The 23,029-nt window shown below is 35.6% G+C and overlaps 2 protein-coding genes across 2 annotated transcripts in view; one reads left to right on the top strand and one right to left on the bottom strand.

Moving 5' to 3' along the window:
• LOC135078739 (uncharacterized) overlaps positions 1–23,029 on the top strand; it is a 177,522-nt gene that overhangs the window by 30,940 nt on the left and 123,553 nt on the right. The gene's annotated exons all lie outside the window — the stretch shown is intronic.
• Positions 1,935–9,628, bottom strand: LOC135077734 (uncharacterized). The gene is made up of 3 exons (XM_063972313.1): positions 9,017–9,628; positions 2,345–3,890; positions 1,935–1,958 (listed from the first exon to the last, which is right to left on the bottom strand). Exons 1-3 carry the CDS (start codon positions 9,031–9,033, stop codon positions 1,935–1,937), a joined length of 1,587 nt encoding a protein of 528 aa, XP_063828383.1. The 5' UTR covers positions 9,034–9,628.

Here is a 23,029-nt window from a genome sequence, read left to right as displayed (position 1 = left end):
TTTGTTTGTTTGGAGGCAATAGGCTCCGAAAAAAAAATATTTCTCGATTTAGAATCCTATTTTTTTTCTATGTAGGCTATAAATTATTTTCAAAAACTTTAGTCCAAAATCTTTGATAAAATTCGACGTTTAATAAATAAATTAGATAACATAATTATTAATTTTTTTTTCAGTACGATTTTAGTACTTGTTTTTCAGAAATTCTACGATTTAAGTAAACTTCTAAAGTGTTTATATTTTATGCATAATTTTTTAACTTCTAAAATATACATATATCCTATTGATAGATGACGTGCTTCGTATTTTATTAAAATTATTAGGTACCTGACTAGGTTAAAAAGGTGTGGAATGTTATTTTGGAGATAACTTGGTTCCATAGAAATATAGAGAAATGCTAAGTAATGCGCTGAGTTCGAAACTCAGTGTCGTATTAGAAATTCACACACACAAAGAAATCAAATTATGTGCTCATTATCCACTGCGGTATCAGTATTCAACGTTCGAATAATCTTTAGTACTATGCAAGCAATATAAACTGTTTACATAATGACGTCGCTACTGTCATCATTGCTTTCACAGCAATCCCTTTAGTTTCTGTGATCTGTGCTTGTTTCTAAGTTGATATCAATGAAATATTCCTTAGTACTTTTGATTTAAATTTTTTTTTTTTTATTTTGACACGTGTTTGAAAAATCAAGGTCAGATTACAATAAAATAACAAGTGAAAACATAACATTGCATTGCAACTCGCAATTTCGCAATATTGATGAGGAGATTCCATTGGAAAGTCTGTATTCATTCCTAGGATACCCCTAACACCATCAAATTCAAGAGAATTCAAGAGAGTGCAGTTTCCCATCTCATGCTTAGGGACCACGGTTTAAAAAAGTGTGGTTGCATAGAGCCTGCAACGGGCAACGGCGTGCGCAGCTGCTCATACTAATTTTCGATACAAAAGCAAGTGTTGGCGCCCTCACGAGTTTTAGCGGAGTTCCATATGGTAGCGGGAGTAGACTTAATGGAAATCTATGCTTCTCCGACGACCAGTTGTATGTGGAATACTCTAGAGTATGCGCACACAATAGCCTGGTGATTTTAGCACCTGAAGGAAAAACAAAAAAACATTGTTTACAAAGAAATCTGCGGCAGGTGTAGTGTTTTAATTTTGTTTTAGAAAGATCTCATAATTTTGTAAGTATTCAAATATTTAAACATAATAATTTGTAGATTTTATATCAAAAAATATAATCATTTATCAAAATTAATTTTCTTAGAATATTTTAATTCTATTAGAACCATTTTCCACTTCATCGCAGAAGAAGTCGCGGGCAAAAAGCTAGTATGAAATATGTAGTATTGCCCGCGGCTTCACCCGCTTGAAATTTAGTTTGTCACAGATCGTCATAAATTATAGCCTATACATTGTTATTCTGGTCGACGCCAGGGATGGATGAGCGTCGCTGTCGCTGGCGACAGGGTCTTCTGGTTCAGGGTTCATGGCGTAGGTCTCAGGCAAAATGAAATCCACTCGTAGAAATTAATAAACTCAGTGTATTCACGAAAATAATTACACACAGCACTAGAGTCGTATCGGAACTGAGTGAACCAAAGGTCTTGCGATAGGAACGTCCGACCCGAGTGATAGTTGAACACAGACTGCCTAGTACTGCTGTACTGTACTGTAAAGTTTCATCAAAATCTGTTCAGTAGTTTTTGCGTGAAAGTGTAACAAACATCCAGACATCCACACAAACTTTCGTATTTATTAATATTAGTAAGACTAGTAAGAAGTAAGATAGTAAGTCAAGTTTGTGCGGCGAGCAGACTTTATAAAAAAACTACAACTTTAAACTTTCAATGATTTTTAATGAAATTATAAAGTACAGAAATTACAACTAAGTGTTCAGCGATTGAACGGTTCTAACCTAACTAGCCTAAGGTGCTTCGAAGTTGGAAGCCTAAAATATAATGTCACATACCATCATCACGGGCTCTTTATATAGAGCTGATTATCGGTCCGGTGGCGTGAGGCGTCTACCGGGAACTGCCGGATGTTGATTTCGATTATAATGTGTCTTTGTTCCCGACTCGGCAGTTTAGATTGTTACATTGTAATACAATATGCTTAATATGCTTATTTCGTTATCTTATATGCCTATTTAGGTACTTGGATAATGCGTGATGGCATGTTGGAGGACATAACTCCTCCCTCCTTAAGTTCGAAATCATCCGATTGCTTAATTGGAATCGGAGGGTTTCGATTACATAAATTTGGGTACATTTTCTTTATTTTATAAAATATAACTATACTTATAACTAACACAATTATAACATATAAAATTACCGTGCCAACACTAACACTTTTTATATTTATTACTGCATCACTTAACACTTGTTTTTCGGGAGATTTCAGCGCGTACGCCAAAAGCTGCAAGTTGTCCAAGTTGATGTCGTCCAGGTTTACAGGTTTTACTTCATCTGCGTTAACAGGGCCTTGTGCTACTTCAGGTAAGTTTATCTTTGCTGTTTTATGGTATTTGAAGCCTCTCGCTCCAGAGTGGCGTCGTCTGAGAGTTACCTTTTGTATTTGGAGATCGCATACTCCGTCCATTCCAACCAGGTAAGTGCCACGAAGTTGTTTTCTCGTGATTTCCCCCTTACAGGTTTCCTTCAGGGTTACCGGATTTCTGGAATACACAATCCACCAGTTTTCATAAAAAGATCTGATGTACAAGTTATTGATTTCCACGGCTATAGGTTTGCACATGGAAGTGTTAGTTTCCGATTTCATTAAGCTTGAAGTGCATAAGTCCTGTTCTTGTGTAGTAGTATCCACATTTCTGCATAGGTGAAGGTTTTCATCGATCTCCTGGCATGGTGAGGGGAGTGACCAAGTTTTCGCCTCTTGTACCAGGATAAAAGGGGATTTAGGTGCAAGGATGGTGGTGATATTATTTTTATTAAGGATGGGTAAAGGAATTACTCTATAGTAATTATATATGTATGGTGTAACCAAGGGAATGCTCATAATAAACGTTATCTGTCTTTCTTTAAAATATGCTTTTAACTCTATGGTTTGTTCAATTTTAATTAAATTCGCTAATTTTGCTGGGAATACTAACTTATTAGTTATTTCAATTTGTTTTAATACATTTAACAATTCTTTATTATCGATTATTGATTGATGTAACACCTTAAGTCTACTAAAAGCTATAGCGGTTTCAATATCGTCCAAATGCGTAAAGATCGTTTGAAAGTTATGAATAAATAAATGAAATACTTGAATGATCTTGTTTTCTAATTTTTCTACGTTACTTTGATTTATCTGTCTTCTAATTATTAATAGCTCTTTATTGATTTGGGCGAAATTGTGTCGAGTAGCATTGGTATTATTGGCTATAATACCCGCCATTTCGGATAAGATCGTTACTTTATTGGCAATAGCGTCTTGATTCGTTTTTAATTCTTTAATCATGGTATCGTATCTCTCAGCGTCATCGTTATCGAGATTACCTGTGATAGCTTTAATGAATGATCCCAATGGATTTATTAGGCCGCGCTTTTTACGACTTACAGGTACTACTTGCTTAAACTTTTCTACAGTAATGAGCATTATATTATCAGTTTGCATTTTAATGTTGTTATATTCAAATGCATTTCCTATTTTAACCGTGTTACTCATGTGAGCCTTAAATTCCCTATATTTGTCTACGTTATGATCTAAATCCCTTTGGATGTTGGTCAGATTTAAGGTTTTTATCACCGTCCAGTTTTCTTCACTTATCAATGCTTGACCTTCCTTCACTGGTAGCAATCCCGGATTCTTTTCAATTTTGTCGAGTTGAAGGGCCCGGGCGCGGATTGTCAGGATCATCATCAGGATGAGGCACCTGCGGAGGACGCCTTATGTCTTTAATTGGAACTTTAGTGGGTCTATTTTTTGATATTACAGGGACTGTGTTTCTAACTATTTCACCTGAGACTTGTGCTTTTTGATAACGGGGTTTATCCTTACTTCGTCTTTCATTCACGCCTTTTATAAACACTGTATCACCCATTTGGATGTCGAATTCAGTTTCACCGCCGCGTTTGTTCCTAATGCCTTCTTTAGTTTCAATAATTTTGTCGGTTAAATATCTGTATAAATGTTTAGTCTTTCTTACATGTTCCTTTACTAGCTGTTGCGTATATTGCTGATTAAAATCTACGTTAAACGGGCTTGAAGAGTCCGTGTGTCCGAAAGTTACTTCAAAAGGCGATAAACCTGTCGTTGAGTGAATCGTTTGATTGTATGCCAATATTGCATACGTCATTACGGCTGCTGCGTCTGTGAATTTTTGTTCGAATTTAGCGAGTCTGTAGATCTCGATTAGTGTTGAGTGGAATCTCTCAACGATTCCCATTGAGTTGGGGTTATGTGGAGTACCTATGTGTAATTCCACTTTATTAAATGTTAACATTTCTTTTAAAAGGGCGTTATTGAATTCTGAGCCTGGATCGCAATTGATTTTTGTCGGAACTCCATAAAATGAGAAATACCTTAGCAATGCTCTAACTACTTCCGGTGTGGATCTATTAGGTATTTCCATAGCCTGTCCTAGCTTACTAAACGCGTCTACGATTGTAAGATAGTATTTGCCTTCTATACTAAACAGATCCATAAAAACTTCCTGAAATGGTTTTGTTTGAGTTTGCGTTAACTGTAATTCGGGCTTAAAAGGTTTTCTATTATATTTCATTCGTTTACAAGTTTCACATGCATTTATGATGCTTGAAACAGTTTCTTCCATTTTACTCCAAAAGTAGGTGCGTTTAAGACGCATTATTGTTTCTCGTATTCCACGATGACATGTTGTTCCGGTGTGATAAGTTAGTACTATAGCGCGTTGTTCTTGTTCATCTGTTATATGAATGATACGCTCTGTGCATTCGAAGAAATGTACAGTATCTTTTTTAAACAATGCTATTATTGTTTCCACAAATAATTTACGATGATTAGGGTCAGTGAAGTGAATAAAATGTTTTACTTTAGGTCGGGTATATCGTTTTAAGAAGTCTTTAATTAGATCAGGGCGATTTAATGGTAAATTGATTTCTAAAATGCGTTGTTTGGAATTAGAAACATCGACTACTTCTAACTTGTCTAATCCCCAAGAATCTACTATGATTTGATTGGGTTTCGTGTCTATTGCTTCATTTAATATGGGTATACCTATGGTATCTATGTCCTTAGCGGAGTGTGCTGTTGCGGAATGTGAACTACTTTCTGGTGCTGATATTGTGCTACTATTTGATGGTGATCTAATAACTCCGTAATCATCTTTCTCTACTCGTTTTTGGGAATTAATTGAATTACTGGAATCTGATGAAATGGTCACTATACTTGATGGTTTATCATTGTCTATATTTACCTGCATTGACATATTTTCCTCATTGGTGAGTACGTTTAATTTAATTCGGGATAACGCGTCAGCGTTGCTATTTTGTTTACCATTTTTATATATGATGTCATAATCAAATTCTGCTAAACGTAACTTCCATCTAGTGAGTTTACTGTTGGGTTCCTTTATCGAATTTAACCATGCTAGTGGTCTGTGATCGGTGTAGATTGTAAACTTCCTACCATACAAATACGGTCTGAAATGCTTTGCTGCCCAAATTATGGCTAATAATTCTTTTTCGATGGTACTGTATCGCGTCTCGGCTTCGTTCAGTGTACGACTTGCGTAGGCGACCGGTTTATCGCTGCCTACAGTTCCTTGTGATAATACGGCTCCGATAGCGAAGTTAGAGGCGTCTGTTGTTAAAACAAACGGTTTCTCGAAATCGGGATATTGTAACAATGGTGCGTTTGTTAAAAGTTCTTTACATGTTTCGAAAGCGGATTTGTATTTGTCATCAATTATTATTTTATTACGTTTTTTTAGACAACTGGTAAGTGGCTGTGTTATCTTGGCGAAGTCTTTTATGAACTTCCTATAGTAACCTATAAGACCTAAGAAACTTTTGATTTCTGTTGTAGTTGTGGGAATAGGGAAATCTAAGATGGCTTTAATTTTGTCATTGTTCGGTTTAAGACCTTCCTTAGTGATTGTGTGTCCTAAGTACAAGACTTCCTTGCGTAAAAATTCAGATTTGTCTAATTGGATTTTAAGGTTGGTTTCTCTTAAGCGATCAAATATCTTTCTTAAGCTCTGAATGTGTTCCTGTAAGCTATTACTGTAAACTATGATGTCATCAAGGTAGACTAAACAGTGCATTCCTTGTAACCCACGCAGTACGTTATCCATTGCGCGTTGGAACGTCGCCGGCGCGGTTTTTAAACCGAACGGCATGCGCAGAAATTCGTAGTGCCCCGCTTGGGTGCTGAATGCTGTCTTTTGTCTGTCATCCTTATCTATCTCGATTTGATGGTACCCACTTGCTAAATCCAAGGTGGTAAAGTAAATTGATTTTCCTAGTTTATCAAAAAGATCCGCGATATTGGGTAATGGGTATTTATCGTCGGTTGTGATTTCATTTAAACGTCTGTAGTCAATGACCATCCTAAATTTTCTTTCACCTGATGCATCCATTTTTTTTGGAACTAGATGCACTGGAGCATTCCACGGGGAATGTGATTCCTGAATTACATTATCTAATAAAAGTTTTTCCACTTGTTTATTAATTTCGTCTGTCTGGACTTGAGGTAACCTATATGGTCTTACGTAAATAGGATCCTCATTTTTAGTACGGATTTGGTGATTTACATTGTTTGAAAAGCTCAAAGGTATTTTTTCACAATAAAATATATCACGGTATTCATAGCAAAGATTCCTAATAACCTTTCTTTCCTCATCATTCATATGTTCTAACCTGAGTTTTTCCAGATTCTGCTGTAACACTTCGTCGATCTCATAATCTTGCGGTGCGTCACTGATATTATTAACTGCTATTTCACTGACACTGTACGGTTCTACTGCGAATGGTTTAGATATAGTTATTGTTATATAGTTATCCGAACTATTTTGGATCACGGTATACGCGTAACCTCGTTGACAGCTCACGAGAGCACTGGGCATACGGACGCCTTGTCCGAAGTTAGTATAATTAATTATTGCGTCACCCTCTGACACAGTGGTGGGGATTTTAACACGTGACTCGGATCGCGGTGCTATACTTACTTCATATGGTGGGCTATATATTATTCGCAACTGTGCGTTATGAGTTTTTAATATTTGTTTGTCCATGTCTATGGTAGCGCCCAACTGTTTTAACAAGTCGCTACCTATCAAGCCATCAAAACGATTGTCTACGTTATACACGTAAAACTTATGACTTCCTGTGGTTGCAAATGATTTTAATAATGGAATATGGATTACTTCATTATGGCTACTACGCGCGTGCGTGCTAATGACTTCAAATGGCTCTTCGTATTTATAGGCGTTGAAATACTCGTTAGCCTTTTTCGGGCTTATGAACGATCGTGTACTTCCCGTATCTATCATAAACTTTGCTTTAATTTCAGGTATTAACACGTGTGGCAATCTTAACATTCCGTCATAATAATTTAGATTTATCACTTCCGATTTATATCCGGTGAGGCTTCTATTTGAAAATTTTCGTCATTATGAGTTTCCGGTTCTACTATTTGTTCTGATTCATACTGAGGTACGTCCTCGTACTGACCGTCGTAGTAATAATAGTACTGGTCCTCGGGACTCTCGGGCTCGGGCTCGTAAAAGAGTGTTTCCGGGGTTTCAGGGTTATTTATTAAGTTATGATGGATTGGAGCTGCTGAACGCATTGAAACATCAGTGTCCAACTTGTATGAGGGACGCTGCGCCAAAGGTGGGTTGCTTAATCCGAATTTAAATTGGTTATTTTGTTGTGGGAATTGATTGAATCGATTCATTGGAACCGAATATGGATTAGGTCTGTAGTGATTGTTATTATTACTAGGCATCCTATAAATAGGTCTAGGATTTTGATTAGGCTGGAATCTGAAATTTTGTGGGTTCTGGTTTGAGAAAGCGAACTTAGGTTGATTGGACATATTATTAGGATTCTGTGGCATATTATATCTGAAGTTTTGTCCATTTGGATTAAACCTATTGAAAGGTGTGAAGTTTTGTTTGAATGGATTATTATTATTGAAAGGTATGCCAAACTTAAATGCTTGAGTTGGCGATACGAAATTCGGTTTAAATGCCGGTTGAGATTGGGTAAAGCTGGGTTTACTAGGTGGTGTGATTTTGTTCTTATTTTTCATATTGTACTGAAATTGGAAGTTTTCCTCCTCAGACACAATGCTTAGGGCTTGCTCTAAGGTGGTACAACCTCTAAGTCTAATCACTCTAATCATGTCTTCAGTTAGATTGAATAAAAAGACATTTAACGCGGTATTATCGTATATAATTACTTTAGCTGCTTTAATGCCTTCGTCCTCAATCATGTTGACTTTAGACATCAGTGTGCTCTTAACATTCTGAATACGATGACATAACTCGCTATACGACTCTCCATGTTTGATTTTAATTTGTTCTAGTTCGATCGCTATGCAAGCTTCCGATCTGGGGTCTCCAAAATGCTGGGTTAACACTTGTTTTAATGCTATCCATGTATTAATATCTTCGCGCTCGCTTAACAATGCCGCTGCGCGTCCTACTAATCTACTAGTTATTGCATGAAATACATAACTGTTTTGTGTTACATTTTCATCAGGGCCTCTATATATATTTATAACATATTGGCATTCCCTTAGGAATAAATTCAACGTTTTACCGTCGCCTTCAAACTTCGGTATTAAATTTAACATTTCACTAGGTATAACATTTATATGTTCCATTTTAATTAATTAACAATTTTTTGATAAAATAAACAATTTCAAAATATTTCTTTCCTATTACTAAGCGCTGGCGTAATCCTTAAAGTGGAAGGAACTACGAGCAGTAACGTTTATTATGATTTGGGATAAAGAACGTTACAAAAATTTGGGAAGAATGGTACAAAAACGGTAGCGAAGAGGTTTACTCACTTGCCGCTCACCCCCATATCTTCTCGATGTGCCGCTGCTGCTGCTGGTGCTGCTGCTGCTGCTGGTGCTGCTGCTGGTGCTGGTGCCGCTTGACTTATTTGTTTGGTTCGTGGATCCCGCCGTTGTAGACTTGATAGCCTAACCGCGATTGCTCAAGACCGATATAATCGTTATACTTTGATTATCGCGACGCGAGATCCTACCGGCTGCGCCAGTCAAGTTTGTGCGGCGAGCAGACTTTATAAAAAAACTACAACTTTAAACTTTCAATGATTTTTAATGAAATTATAAAGTACAGAAATTACAACTAAGTGTTCAGCGATTGAACGGTTCTAACCTAACTAGCCTAAGGTGCTTCGAAGTTGGAAGCCTAAAATATAATGTCACATACCATCATCACGGGCTCTTTATATAGAGCTGATTATCGGTCCGGTGGCGTGAGGCGTCTACCGGGAACTGCCGGATGTTGATTTCGATTATAATGTGTCTTTGTTCCCGACTCGGCAGTTTAGATTGTTACATTGTAATACAATATGCTTAATATGCTTATTTCGTTATCTTATATGCCTATTTAGGTACTTGGATAATGCGTGATGGCATGTTGGAGGACATAACTAGTAAGATGAATTATTTTAGTTATTTGTTTACTTATAATAATATTTATTTATTTATTTCTTAGCTCTGTCTGATAAAATGGATCTGGTGGAGATGCAATGGCCACTTCCGTAACAAAACAATAGAACCCTATGGAGTTTGGGCTTGTGTGATTCGCCTTGACGAATATTTCGTATCCAGGGTCCGATGATGGAGCTGTAAGGGGGCAGATTTTTTTTTCACTATGTGACTGTCTTTATTTTGTACTTAATATATATTTTACATATTATACCTATTCGTGTTTCATTATTCGTATCCAGGGTCCGATGATGGAGCTGTAAGGGGGGGCAGATTTTTTTTTCACTATGTGACTGTCTTTATTTTGTACTTAATATACAGTGTGAGTCACGTTAAAGTGTACATATGAAAATAGATGAAACTAGACCTATTTTTATCGACAAAAAAGAGGTCAAAAAATTTTTGAGATTTTTTTTTAATTTTTTATAGATTTTTTTTTCTTCCAATTGCTTATTGTAAAGAAAACGTAATAACTTTTAAACTAAGCGGTATATCCTGATAAAATAAAAACAGTAATAATGCTAAATAACAGGCGATACTAAAAAAATACATAAAATACACAAAAAATGCCAACAAATAATAAAAAATGATAATTTTTGAAAAAAATCTGCTATAAAATTCGTGTTTTTTTGGTTATTTGATAAATTTCTCCAAAAAATGCCCCTATAACAGGTGGTTTTTATTACTTTGTATTATTCTCTATCGTATTATCTTTGTAAAACCAAAAATCGCATGTCTCTATCCCTATCACAACATTTGCTATGATCGTTTGAACAAAGGCCTGCCACAACATTATTCTCCGCTACAGTTAGAGACAATTTTAATTTTAACTAAAATGCTTATTTTACTTCGAAATCTATTGTTTTTATTTGAAATCTAACTTGTCTTTATCAAAATAACAAATCTAGAGCCATTTTCAATTTCGTTGTTAACGAAGCGTTGAATGGCGCGCCCGGAGAGGCTTAGTTCAAACGATCATTGCAAACGTTGTGATAGGGATAGAGACATGCGATTTTTGGTTTTACGAAGGTAATACAATAGAGAATAATACAAAGTAATAAAAACTACCGGTTATAGGGGCATTTTTTGGAGAAATTTATCAAATAACCAAAAAAACACGAATTTAAAAGCAGATTTTTTTCAAAAAGTATCATTTTTTATTATTTGTTGGCCTTTTTTTATGTATTTTATGTATTTTTTTAGTATTGCCTGTTATTTTGCATTATTACTGTTTTTATTTTATCAGGATATACAGCTTAGTTTAAAAGTTATTACGTTTTCTTTACAATATGTAATTGGAAGAAAAAAAATTCTATAAAAAATTAAAAAAAAATCTAAAAAAAATTTTGACCTCTTTTTTGTCGATAAAAATAGGTGTAGTTTCATCTATTTTCATATGTACACTTTAACGTGACTCACACTGTATATTTTACATATTATACCTATTCGTGTTTCATTATAAATCGAAATATAAAATACTTAATAAACTCTATTAAAAATTTAAATTAATTTATCAAGTTTGAATACCTCATTCTACCTTAAAATTAATAACTTAAATCAAGTCTTAATACGGTCACGGCTCAAGATTTTTTTGTCCATTTCAGCGTTCTTTTTACTCTTTTGACGTTGCGTTGACAGCTTTTACCTAAATTCGCGCGGAATATTTTTGTGAAATGGCTCTTAATAATTTTAAGCTGAATGTGTGGTTCATTTAATTCGCGTCAGCTAACCACGGTTGTGTGGACAGTGATACGAGTATGACAACCTGTTATAATGGTCATCGCCGAGCTTAAAAACAGGGGGATTGCGGTTAGGTGTATGTAAACATTTTAGCAGATGCGCTTTTCTGAACTCGAATTTTCTCTAACATGCTTTAGATATTTTTTCTTGTTTCCATTGCGATATACAAATTAAGCTGATAAACTATTAAAAAAAACTGAGGAAGTAAGAAAAGAATAAACCAAACACAATCAAATGAATAGGTACGCGTAATTGCAGTCATCATTGTAACTAAAGTAAGGTTTATTATACTAAACATAGACCGTCTGGCGTACTTGTGATGCAATTATCGTAACTTAGTTTATTAATACTAAAAATAGATACATAATTAAGTCGCGTAAGTACAGTCAACAGCACATCAGACTCTACATTTTTGCTGCAAAACAACATCTATTACTACGACACATAAGATGCCAATGTTTAGCTTGATTTGCTATCGTCTAGTATGAAGTAAGAGTCAAATAGTTCGTGACACCCAAAGTACTTATCTAAAAAGTTCGCGACACTCCTTTGTTACAATTGGACAGTTCAACTTTTTGGCCACTTTGGGCTTTACGAACTTTTTGACTCTTACTGTGCATACCTGCCCAAGTGCCTTATTTACTCTCGCCTTGAAGAGATGTCATCATCGTCATTAACAGCCCTTTACAGTCCACTGCTGGACTATGAGCCTCCTCCACTATAGTGGAGGGTTTTGCCATAATCCCGCTTGGCAGGCGGGTTGGAGATCGCAGTTTAAAAGATTGATGTTTTTCAGAGAGTGCTGCTGCCCGTTCTTTGTTTGATGTGTATTCCCTAAGTCGCGTCTTACGACACCCGCGGGAAGAGTAGGGGTTGGTGACAAATGTATTCTACTTTGCCGTCACCACACGACGTTGTAGAGATGTAATAGGGGCGAATTTGCAACAAAAATATACATAGGTATAGCCTGGCGTGCTGTCGTCTGTACTGATGAACCTTGACATCATCAGCGATCATCTTCGCATTATCCTTAACCGACGCGTGCTCTCGATGGCTATGTTTCTTGCGTTTGCGCATCATTAGGCTCTGCCTCATTATGCCTCAATTTGAACACTTAATCTCGCTAATACTAGTGTGGAATCTAGGTTGAATGACTTGACTTATTGAATACGTCGAGATAAGTTGGCGAGATCACACGTTACTATTATTATTTTGTTTATTGATTTAAAAATTTTATTGCACACAAAAAGAATATTAATAAGTTTCACTAAGAAAATTATATTACGGATGTAAAGATTCCTATTAATTGCCAGTGATAATTAGGTATGCACTTATGTTGACCCATATCATGTAGCCCCCTTGTCTATTTGAATAATAACAAAGAAATATGAAATCAAGCTAAGCAGTCTTGCATCTTATGTTATTCCAATAGGTACGAATTTCCATAAAAAGTGTAAGTTAGTATGATTTATTTTGATAAACTTCAAACAAACTCTATTACTGTAGAAGTTCTGTACTAGAGGTCTTCCTCTCGGTTAACTTTTACATTACATTGTAAAACAGAATGTTGCTCTTAGTCCCACTTCGAGGCCGCAATTAGTAATTAAATTATATAAAGCAATTAAAAACACGTTAACGCTTAGAAAGTATAAAAGCTTTATGTATTATGTAAGGAATAACTTCCTCCAATATTCACAATTAATTTAAAAGTTACGCTTGAATGGGAATTTATATTTGTTGAAGGGAATTTATTATATACAACGTGTTATCTTGCATTATGTACTTAATTGCATTACATATTGTAAAAATAAGAAATTGTTTACATACTTGATTTTATCAGTGAAGATCACGAATTCATTATAAAAAATATCATCATAGCATGTATGATCGCTATTTATTACACATAAGCCTCGTAAAATATGGATAGAATTTAATAAAAACTTTGAAAATGCTTACCTACTTAAAAATTTAAGTCATAATAAAATAGTTCATCATAAAAGAAGCATCGACTCTAACTAACTTTACTTAGATAAAACTTATCTCTGCTGTTTTAAATTACCTTCAACATCATTTATCACTAAAACAAAGTCAATTAAGTAAGACAAGATCTCAGTTTACACAATTCGAGTCTACTATTACCTGCCAATTAGATTTAGCAATTCCAAAGACAAAAACTCGTCGCCGTTCGATTTTCACTTACCGCCCTCGATTTTACGCGATATTTAGAATGGCGTAGTCTAGATTCCATGTCCTTGTGACATGCCACGATGGCTTAGATTCAAGTGAACTTTGCCTTAGAGACCGCACAGACCAGCGACAGTATGTCGGCGATTGCTTGCGATAGTGGTAGGCGACGGTCAGCGACTGTAGGCGTCAGTCTCTGACTCGTCATGACCATGTTTACACTCTGATTATATGTTAGTGACTGCCCATCTTCGAGAGTCGCGATACATCAGCGACTGTCGGCCACCATCTGTGGAATTCGCGATGCGTCGGCGACGGTTGTCTAATTTGAATATAATATCATCATCATCATCTCAGCATTAGGACGTCCACGGCTGGACATAGGCCCCAATGCTTTCCATGTTACCCGGTTGGTAGCGGCCTGCGTCCAGCGCTTTTGTGCTACCTTTATGATTTCGTCGGTCCACCTTGTGGGTGGACGTCCCATGCTGCGTTTTCCGGTACGCGGCCTCCACTCCAGAACCTTGCTGCCCCATTGGCCGTCAGTTCTTCGTACTATGTGCCCTGCCCATTGCCACTTCAGCTTGCTAATCAGAATATAATTATGTCGTTGGCGATTATCGGCGATATACTGTCGCTCGTCTGTGAGCTCCCTTATAGCAGTATTCAACAAAGGAGCGGTATAAGTACGCCCCTCAGCGAACTTTGGCAGCCTTTGAGGCCCAAATGTCAGGCAATTGCGAAATGTCCGAAATGGTATTTTGAACTGTAACCCAAGCACGAAAAACTCTCGTTAACGTATAGTAATCGCAGTACCTAGTGTAATTGTCATAACAACGGATTGTTAGCTGTCACAAGAGAAAAAATAATTTAAGTAACTACATAGACTGATATCATTCGACAAAAGTTAGTGGCTAATGTCGATGCTCTTTTTATAGATTTTTTTTCATAATTTACGCAAATTAATAACCAAATTAGTTTCTCATGTGACAGCAAATAATCCGTTGGCTTTCCAATTACAGCTCTACGATTACCTATACGACGAGATTTTTTCGTGCTTGGGGTAGTGTAATGATGCTGTATCCGAAACATTATTTATTCTTTATCGGACTAATGTCATAATAAAGGACGGAATAATATAAATGTTATTGTCATTGAGTGACCGTTCTGCCCCAAAATGTTGCGCAAAAGTACTGCGCGGCTGCGATAGTAAAATTAACTGTCACATAACGGCGCTTACACTTCATATAGAAGTATTAAAAGAGATATTTCTCAGATAATAGGGTGATATAAAATTGAACTATAAAACCGGGCCTATTTTATACACGGGACTCTCATCATCTCTTTTATAAAGTACGTTAAACGATTCCGCCCTTTTGTACTTTTCATCTTCAGCAAAACGTTTGTTACTATTTTTACATACTCATATGTGGACGTACTTAACAATGTAAGTAGTACCTCTTGCTAATCCTTATAATCCTTGGGGGAGGCCTTTGTCAGTGGACGTCATTTGGCTGAAACGAGCTATGTAAAGTTTGGAAACTGAATTTAAATTGAAATTGAATTAAATAGACGATGTTTATGCGTGTGTACTTTAACAATTTTCCACATGAAAGGCTGCTTCAGTAAAAAACTCATTCGTAATCGACGCATCCGTTTAAAACACGCAGTTGAAACAATACACTGCAATGTAATGATTTACTGCAGTTTTCACAATAACTTTTTAAAAAAATAAAACCGACTTCAAATGCGTGAACACAAAAAAAAAACTAAAAATTAAAAACATTGCGTATAAAAAAGTTCATCCCCAATTTTCCACCCTTGGGGGTCAAATATTTTCTTCAAATTCGCATGAAACCACCCTTTTGATAATACCTATTCAACAAAACAATAATCGTTCAAATTGATTTATAATCGGCGGAGATATTGCGTATAAAAAAGTTCATCCCCAATTTTCCACCCTTGGGGGTTGTTTTTTCTATTATTAAATTTAAATGGGACCACCCTTGAGGTATTACCTATACGCCGAAAAAAGATTTGTTCAAATCGGTTCATAATTGGCGGAGTTATCGCGTAACAAACATAGAAAAAAAAAAAACATACGGGTCGAATTGAGAACCTCCTCCTTTTTTGAAGTCGGTTGAAAATGGATATCATTATGGGTTTAACCTCATTAAAAATGATATTTGCTTAATAAAAGAAGTTCAACGAAATAATCACACTTCGAGGTGTGAATAAATTCGCAGAGCAAAGCGTTGGTTAAGGCGCCCTTGGCAGTGTTTCAGAAGAAGTCGACCATTACAAATGTCAGGAGAACACTTGCAAAAGGCCCGAAACTGTATTTATTTCATACGACTTAATGACAGGGTGGCAGGTATGTAATTTACAAACGAAAGCAGATTACGACTACAGTGTGCTTACCATGAGTTTACGTTAGGTGTGCTCGCTAGCGAGTGCGTAAAAAAATGACATTTAATTGTATGACATATTGTGCAGCGCCCCTAGTGGCTACTTTCAAGAAACAAAATCTTCATAGAGATTTTTGACGTACTCGCTAGCGAGCACACCTAACGTAAACTCATGGTAGGTACACTGATTTCCGTTTTTGGTGGAACAAAACAAAAATTACTGGGTGGCCGGAAAACTGAAGGCAATCAAACACAGCTTTTTTGGTAATGAACTTCACTTTAGAAAAATAAGTTTCTTTTTAAATTTTTAACGTAGGTATTAATTATGTCACACGTTACAAACAATGTTTACATTCACTGCTTGATTTATGATTATGAATAACTAGCTTAGTTAGTTAGCTTGGATAATAAAAAGATTCATCATTTCATTTGGCTGCATTACACCGACCATATACTTTATAATCCTGCATCGCGGAAGTTTGAAAGTTTATTATTTTACTGTATTTTATTAATTTGTGATTTGATGATTGTCTATTATACAAGGCATACAACATACAAGAAGAGCTGGGCGCTCACAATCAATACAAATTATCTTCCAAATCTTCAGACTACATACTTTGTTATTTATTGGCTAGTAATGTAGAGTCATTTGTTTATTTATTTGTATGACATTGCATTTTGTATTAGTAGAGAGTATCATTTAACTTTGTGCTTCCGACTGCTTCGTTTCATTACGTTGCAGTATTTACAGTTCACGCTTCGCGATTTCAGTCTCGTAGACGTTGAGAATGACTTAAAAGATTTACTTAATATATTTTATTTTTAATTTATTCAAATTATACTCTTATAATGACAGTACTTTCTTGTCAATCCTAACTAATATTATAAATGCGAAAGTAACTCTGTCTGTCTGTCTGTCTGTCTGTCTGTCTGTCTGTCTGTCTGTCTGTCTGTCTGTCTGTCTGTCTGTCTGTTACGCTTTCCCGCTTAAACCTCGCAACCGATTTTGATGAAATTTGGCATAGAGATAGTTTGAGTCCCGGGAAAGAACATAGGATAGTTTTTATACCGGTTTTTGAAACAGGGACGCGCGCGATAAAGTTTTTCTGTGACAGACAAAATTCCACGCGGGCGAAGCCGCGGGCGGAAAGCTAGTACATAAATAAAATCAATTTATACCTACTTACTTACTATTTGTGAGATGGTTTTCAAACAATATTATAAAATACTAGAGTAGGGTAGGTACCTAAGTATTATGTCCTACTTAAACTGAATACCTATACAGAGTGTTAGGTAAATGGGTATATGAGCCGACACTAGCCCATGTTAACATGGTCATATAAATGGTATGGTTTCAGTCAGGATTTCATCATTTTATTTTTTTTTAATTTTCATACAAAAAAAATAATTATAAAATCCGATTTGTATGAAAATTAAAATAATTAAAATGAAGATATCAATTTTCTGACTTCACCATACCATTTATATGACCATGTTAACATGGGTTAGTGTCGGCTCATATACCCATTTACCTATCACCCTGTATAAAAGAAGTATGTATTTGAAAGGGTCAAACATACTAACTTATAAAAGGTGTAGATCTAAATATACTAGGCAAGGCAACCCAATTATTTTCTCCCAAGGTAAAGGGATCTTTCGTAATGGGCGCTAATTTACGACGTGATTTGTAGAGTCGAGAGGTGTATTAATTAAATTAGTTTAATACCTAAATACTGCTTAGGTAGGGAACACTTTGGCCGCTTTGTGATTTATTAACGACTCGTTTACCGTTTTGTACGCTTAATAAGTGGAGTTTCTAGCCAAATTAAATTAATTTTGCTTAGAAGTGGTACGAGTATAACGAGAAAAATCAGGGCAGTGGTGTAACGAGAAATATCAAGTTAGATAAGAGGTTACTTAGAAGAAATAATTTAATTCGGAAATAATAAAATTGTATTTGAATGTAGTCTTGTTACTTACCTAAGTTGGATATTAATAGCTGTAATAAAATTTAATTTAAGCTGTTACATAGATGCTTCCTTTAATCTACATTTTGTGCTGTCGAACTTTGTGTTGCATCATTCGTAATTGCTTTTGATCTAGTTATTTCTTTAATAACGATGTAAATTAAACATTTTATTAGATTTTTTCAATTTAATATACAATGCTACTGCTTAGGTTATTGTTTCCTTTTCTTACCTATTACGTACCTACGTCATTATTTTTTATTTTACGTAATAAATGAGTGAGGGTTCAGAGGATGTGGTCATTAATGAATATTTATTGCTGACTCTGTATCGATATATTGTGAAACTTGCCGAACACTGTGGTCTTACTTAGGGCTGGCAACTTTTACACTATAAATAAGAAGTTGTCTTCTTAAGCCTTAATTACGTAAACACAATCTGTCTGATATTACTTTTCATGCCTAATTTATTAAACCACTAAACCAATTTTGATGATTTTTGACCTTTGACGGATTGGACGTTGGGGAGTTTTTATGGATTTCGCAGTGAGGATAACATGAAATGGTGCTGTACTTAGTTAAAACTTCGGTATATTTATTACAGTTTTTGTTGAATCTATGTGTGATGATTTTACTTTAAATTGTGATAAAAGTTTACTAGAGGTTTCTAAATTATCAATTCATAATTTTAAAATAACTTGCATTCCACAAATTCACAAACGTATAAGTATGATTGTTTCAAATAAACCCGGTGCGGCCCACAGAATACAAATGAGTAGAAAGGCCGCACGACAGCAGATTGAATATTGGGTATTTTTTGTATCCTACATAGCATTTAGTGAGCGGAATACACAAAACAAAATGCAAAATGGTGGCAATTTTAGGTACCTAACCAATGTCAGTTTTGTTGCAAACAGAATTTAGTAGCTAATCTGTAGGATGCCTAAATATTTGCAATTAAGTATTTAGCTAGGAAAGTTCTTCTTTTCTCATTAATTTTTTACCCTAATACCTACTTCATTACTTCCCCGTTCCCTTTATGTCACGTGGCAACCCTACATCGAAGGACGGGCCAGTAATGTCCGTATCGCATGTGGGTTGGCTTTTGTTGGCTTGACCCGTTTCTGGCCAAGTTGGGAACTACACTTTGTAGCACTTTCGCCGTGGCTTATTGATCTTCTTTGTTCTTATTGGCTTAAGTTTAATTAAAATGATAATGAACAGAAGTTGCCAGGAAAAGAAACACTCTGGAAGTAAGTTAAGTGTTGCGCCAATGAAATGGGTAACGACGAACATAATAATACATACATAAGTCTTGATTAAATAGCGATTATTCCAAAAAGCGATACCTCTAATAGGCTTACGAGTTTATTAACTTCTAGTCATACTCTTAAATAATTAGTCAGACTTAGAATTCGGTTCGTGAGATTGAGATCAGTAAATCTAATTCGGAAGCCATTAATCTCCAGTGACACGCAGCTTGTTAGGCCCATCTGCTAGTTAGAAGTTGTAGAAGTAATTTAAGCGGTGCCTTAGGTGGCTGGAATGTCTGCGAGGCGGTTGACAGGCTACTTAAACCTCGTTAGAACAGGCTGTAAGGCTGTCAACGCTGGGTGCTATCTAACGATGGTAGAGTTGCAGCTAAATTAAATACCTCCTTGGTTTCTATGGACTAGCTAGGCTGAGTTGCTCCATGTTATTTTAACCGTATCAATAACGATAACCGTTGTTTTTTGTATAGAGTTTGACAGATTTTTGACGTTTGTCAAAGTTATAGTAAGATGGTGCAACTCAGCCTTAGATAGATAGGTCAGCCCATCGAGATTGAGAATCACTGAAAAAGGCTGATATTTGTGTACGATCAGAAATATAATCTAGCTCTTCTGACCAATGTCCCGGTATTAAAATATCCCTATAGAAAACCATATTTCAAAGAAAAATGTTCAATCCATATTTCATGGAAAATTCAGTTTTTCATAACGTTGAAATGTTTCCGGGATTTACCATTGTTTTCTCTACTTATGAACCTTCCACGAACTTCAACGAATATGACAAAAAGAAAAGAAAAAAATACACATCTTTTTTGTATTTGTGCTATTGTACGTATGTACCATAGACTCTCTCAGATCGACGATCTTACTTATATTTACGGGACTTATCCGACCACACTTTCCCACCACTACAACTCCTGTATAGCCAAGATCTACAGCTTGGCTTCCAATGAAACCCAACCAATGAAGGTTGAGTACTTACTGAGTATTATAATATTCTCTCCATCTCCCCACCAAATAAGGCTAGCATTTACGAAGGTGAATTCGCCATATGCCATCTGTATTGTCAATGTACCATATTCAAGGTCACTTAAGCCCATCTGCTAGTGAGCTGTTACACAATTAGGTGGGCGTATTACCGCACTTACTCGACGATCGGCGCACAATCCAATTGATGCTGTTACGGCGTTGTGCTGTGGGCGAGGGTCGGGATAGTGATGGGACAATACATATAATTAATTGGCCGATATTGGACGTAACCACCACTTACACGATTTGAGGGATACAAAAACTAACAAAGAATTTTAATTAATATATCTCTAATATTCTTTAATATTTTAATGATATTATTGCCAACCTATTTTATCCGGAAAATAATATACACGAAATACTAAGTAGTTACGTACTTATTATGTACTTATCTATTTTTGATTATTCTCAGATTCTTATGCCTTGATCACACACACTTGAGTAAACGGGCGAGACAGTGCTCTCGTAGCAGTAGAAGATGTATGAACATACGCACCGAGTACTCGGCCGAGAGCACTGTTTCGCCCGTTTGCTCGGTACGTGTGATCAAGGCTTTAGAGCCCTTCTTAGAGCATTTAAAAAATTGCAAGATGTAAGAACATTTTCTGTTAGAGGATTTTCCATAGTCAGTTAGAGGAAATTAATGTATTTTTAGCGTTGTAATATCAAAGGTTTATTCAGCTTTTGTTCCGCTGCCAGTGAAGAAATATTGAATATAAAACGAATCCCTGTGTTAACGCCGTCTTTTCTATCCCCGACAAAGACATGAAAGCGCTATAAAAATGTTTAAGGCCTGTCAGCAACAACGGCTTAGCACGTGCGCGTCTTCCGCTCGAAGATAATAATATTTATGATGGAGTATTCTGTATTGAAGAAAACACGAAGAATATGTATTCTCAGGAAGATTTATAACTTAACGTATTGAAGAATATGTGTTGCGCATTTAAATTGAAAACTTATTGCCTAAATGATAGACACGTTTTCGCTTTGGTTTTTATTGTTGTAGTAGTGTAAAATATAAAACAAAACTTAGTGAAGAATAAGGACTAAGGAGTTAATGATACCGCAATTAAAATTTTCTACATATTTAATGTATTAAAAGTTTCGGCCAAAATATTTTACCTTACAAAGTTCTCAAATTCGGCCACATGGGCCTTATTTACCCATCACTAGCAGGCCTATCACTTGTTAGTAGTTACGAGAGCGGCGCTAGCTGTAGCTGTTAATGATATATCATTGCGGTGTCAAAGAACCCATTGTGGAATTTTAATTGTATCTCCATTCAAGTTTGTTAAAATATGGACATTCTGATCATTGTTAATGATTTCGCTGAAGTAATTAATGAATATGAATATCCGTTTAGGAATCTTCATTATTAGTTAAGTTTTTTTATGCAGAACAAGGCAGGTATTTGAACGCAATCACACATGTTAAGTTTATTTGTGTCTTGAATTAATAAATAAGATTAATGAATTACAATAACTGTACAATTGCAAATGACTCTACTTACTTCTTTTCCGTGTTTGATATTAGTAAATCTTATTTTGGACTTACGTCATTTATTCTATAAAAAAGACGATTTAGTTGTCCCGGGACGACCAAGTTCTGACTGAACAGAAGTTGCTTTGCATAACAGAGCGTTTTTAAGTGACGCAGCATGTAACCTTAAGGTTGGGTTGCACTATCTTCCTTTAACTTTAACAAACGTCAAAAATCTGTCAAACTCCACACTAAAAGCTTTGATTTATCGTTATAGTCGCTTAAAGTTAGGTGGTGCAACTCAGCCTAACAGTTACGTTGATACCTATGTATTTCGTTCAGCGATATCAGAAACTGACAAATATCTAGTACCTACTATCGTATCTCAATCTTGTATGCTGGCAGGGCGCCAGGGTGCATGATCGCATTATCATACAAACATTCAAGTTTCATAATTTTGGCACAAAAGTCAAGACACCAAACGCTAGCTAAAAGTTTAAAATACATTGAACTAGACACGACTCTATAGTTAAAGAGTTGAACTCTCTTACAGAGTGTAATATCACTGTACCTATTTATTTCTTCCGTGATGTCTAAACTTATAAAAGGCTTGAAATAAACCTAAGCTGTCTTTTAACTCAACGAAGAATTAGATACTGAAATGGAAAGGTCGCGTTACATCAATTAAATCGTGATAAATTTGTTTTATATAAAAAGTAACCTTTTTAGCTCTCCATTCTATACGTTGCGCGTATTCAGAATACCAATTTCGCAATAAAAAGGAAATTGAACAAAACGATCATTTGCGTACAAATACTCAATAATGGGCTATTACTAAGTACAATAGGTTTATTCAGAACTGATGACATTGAAACCCATGTTTACATTGGCTCGGCAAACAGTTGTATTGGAACCGAGTTTGTTGACCCTAAACGTAATAATAAGTATAAGCATTTGAATGTTTTAATCATTATTAATTTTGCCTTAACATTTTCGGCAGATTTGTCAAACAATTATTATATTATGGTTTCTTTTTAAATATTAGAAATATTATCCAAATGTGCTTGTTACGCAAGAACGTTTTAGTCGTTTTACTTACAAGGTTCTTAATTTAATTGATCAAAGATTAAACCAGTCTTTTGGACTGTCAGAGGCGCAATAGCGAAACTATCTTACCCACTAGGCAACAGAGGCGTAATAAATTCCCTTTAATACGACGTAAGTAACATACAGGGATTGAACTATTCTGGTTTTAGTGCTAATA

This window comes from Ostrinia nubilalis, chromosome 2 (assembly GCF_963855985.1).
Source record: "Ostrinia nubilalis chromosome 2, ilOstNubi1.1, whole genome shotgun sequence".
NCBI lineage: Eukaryota > Metazoa > Arthropoda > Insecta > Lepidoptera > Crambidae > Ostrinia > Ostrinia nubilalis.
This window is presented reverse-complemented; position numbering and strand designations above follow the sequence as displayed.

What these genes read in the sequence shown, in the direction of transcription:
- LOC135077734 (XM_063972313.1), bottom strand. An exon ending in AAAGTGTTAGTGTTGGCACG is followed by an intron (nt 1,959 to 2,344) that starts GTAATTTTATAT and finishes ATTATATTTTAG; the next exon opens with GCTTCCAACTTCGAAGCACC.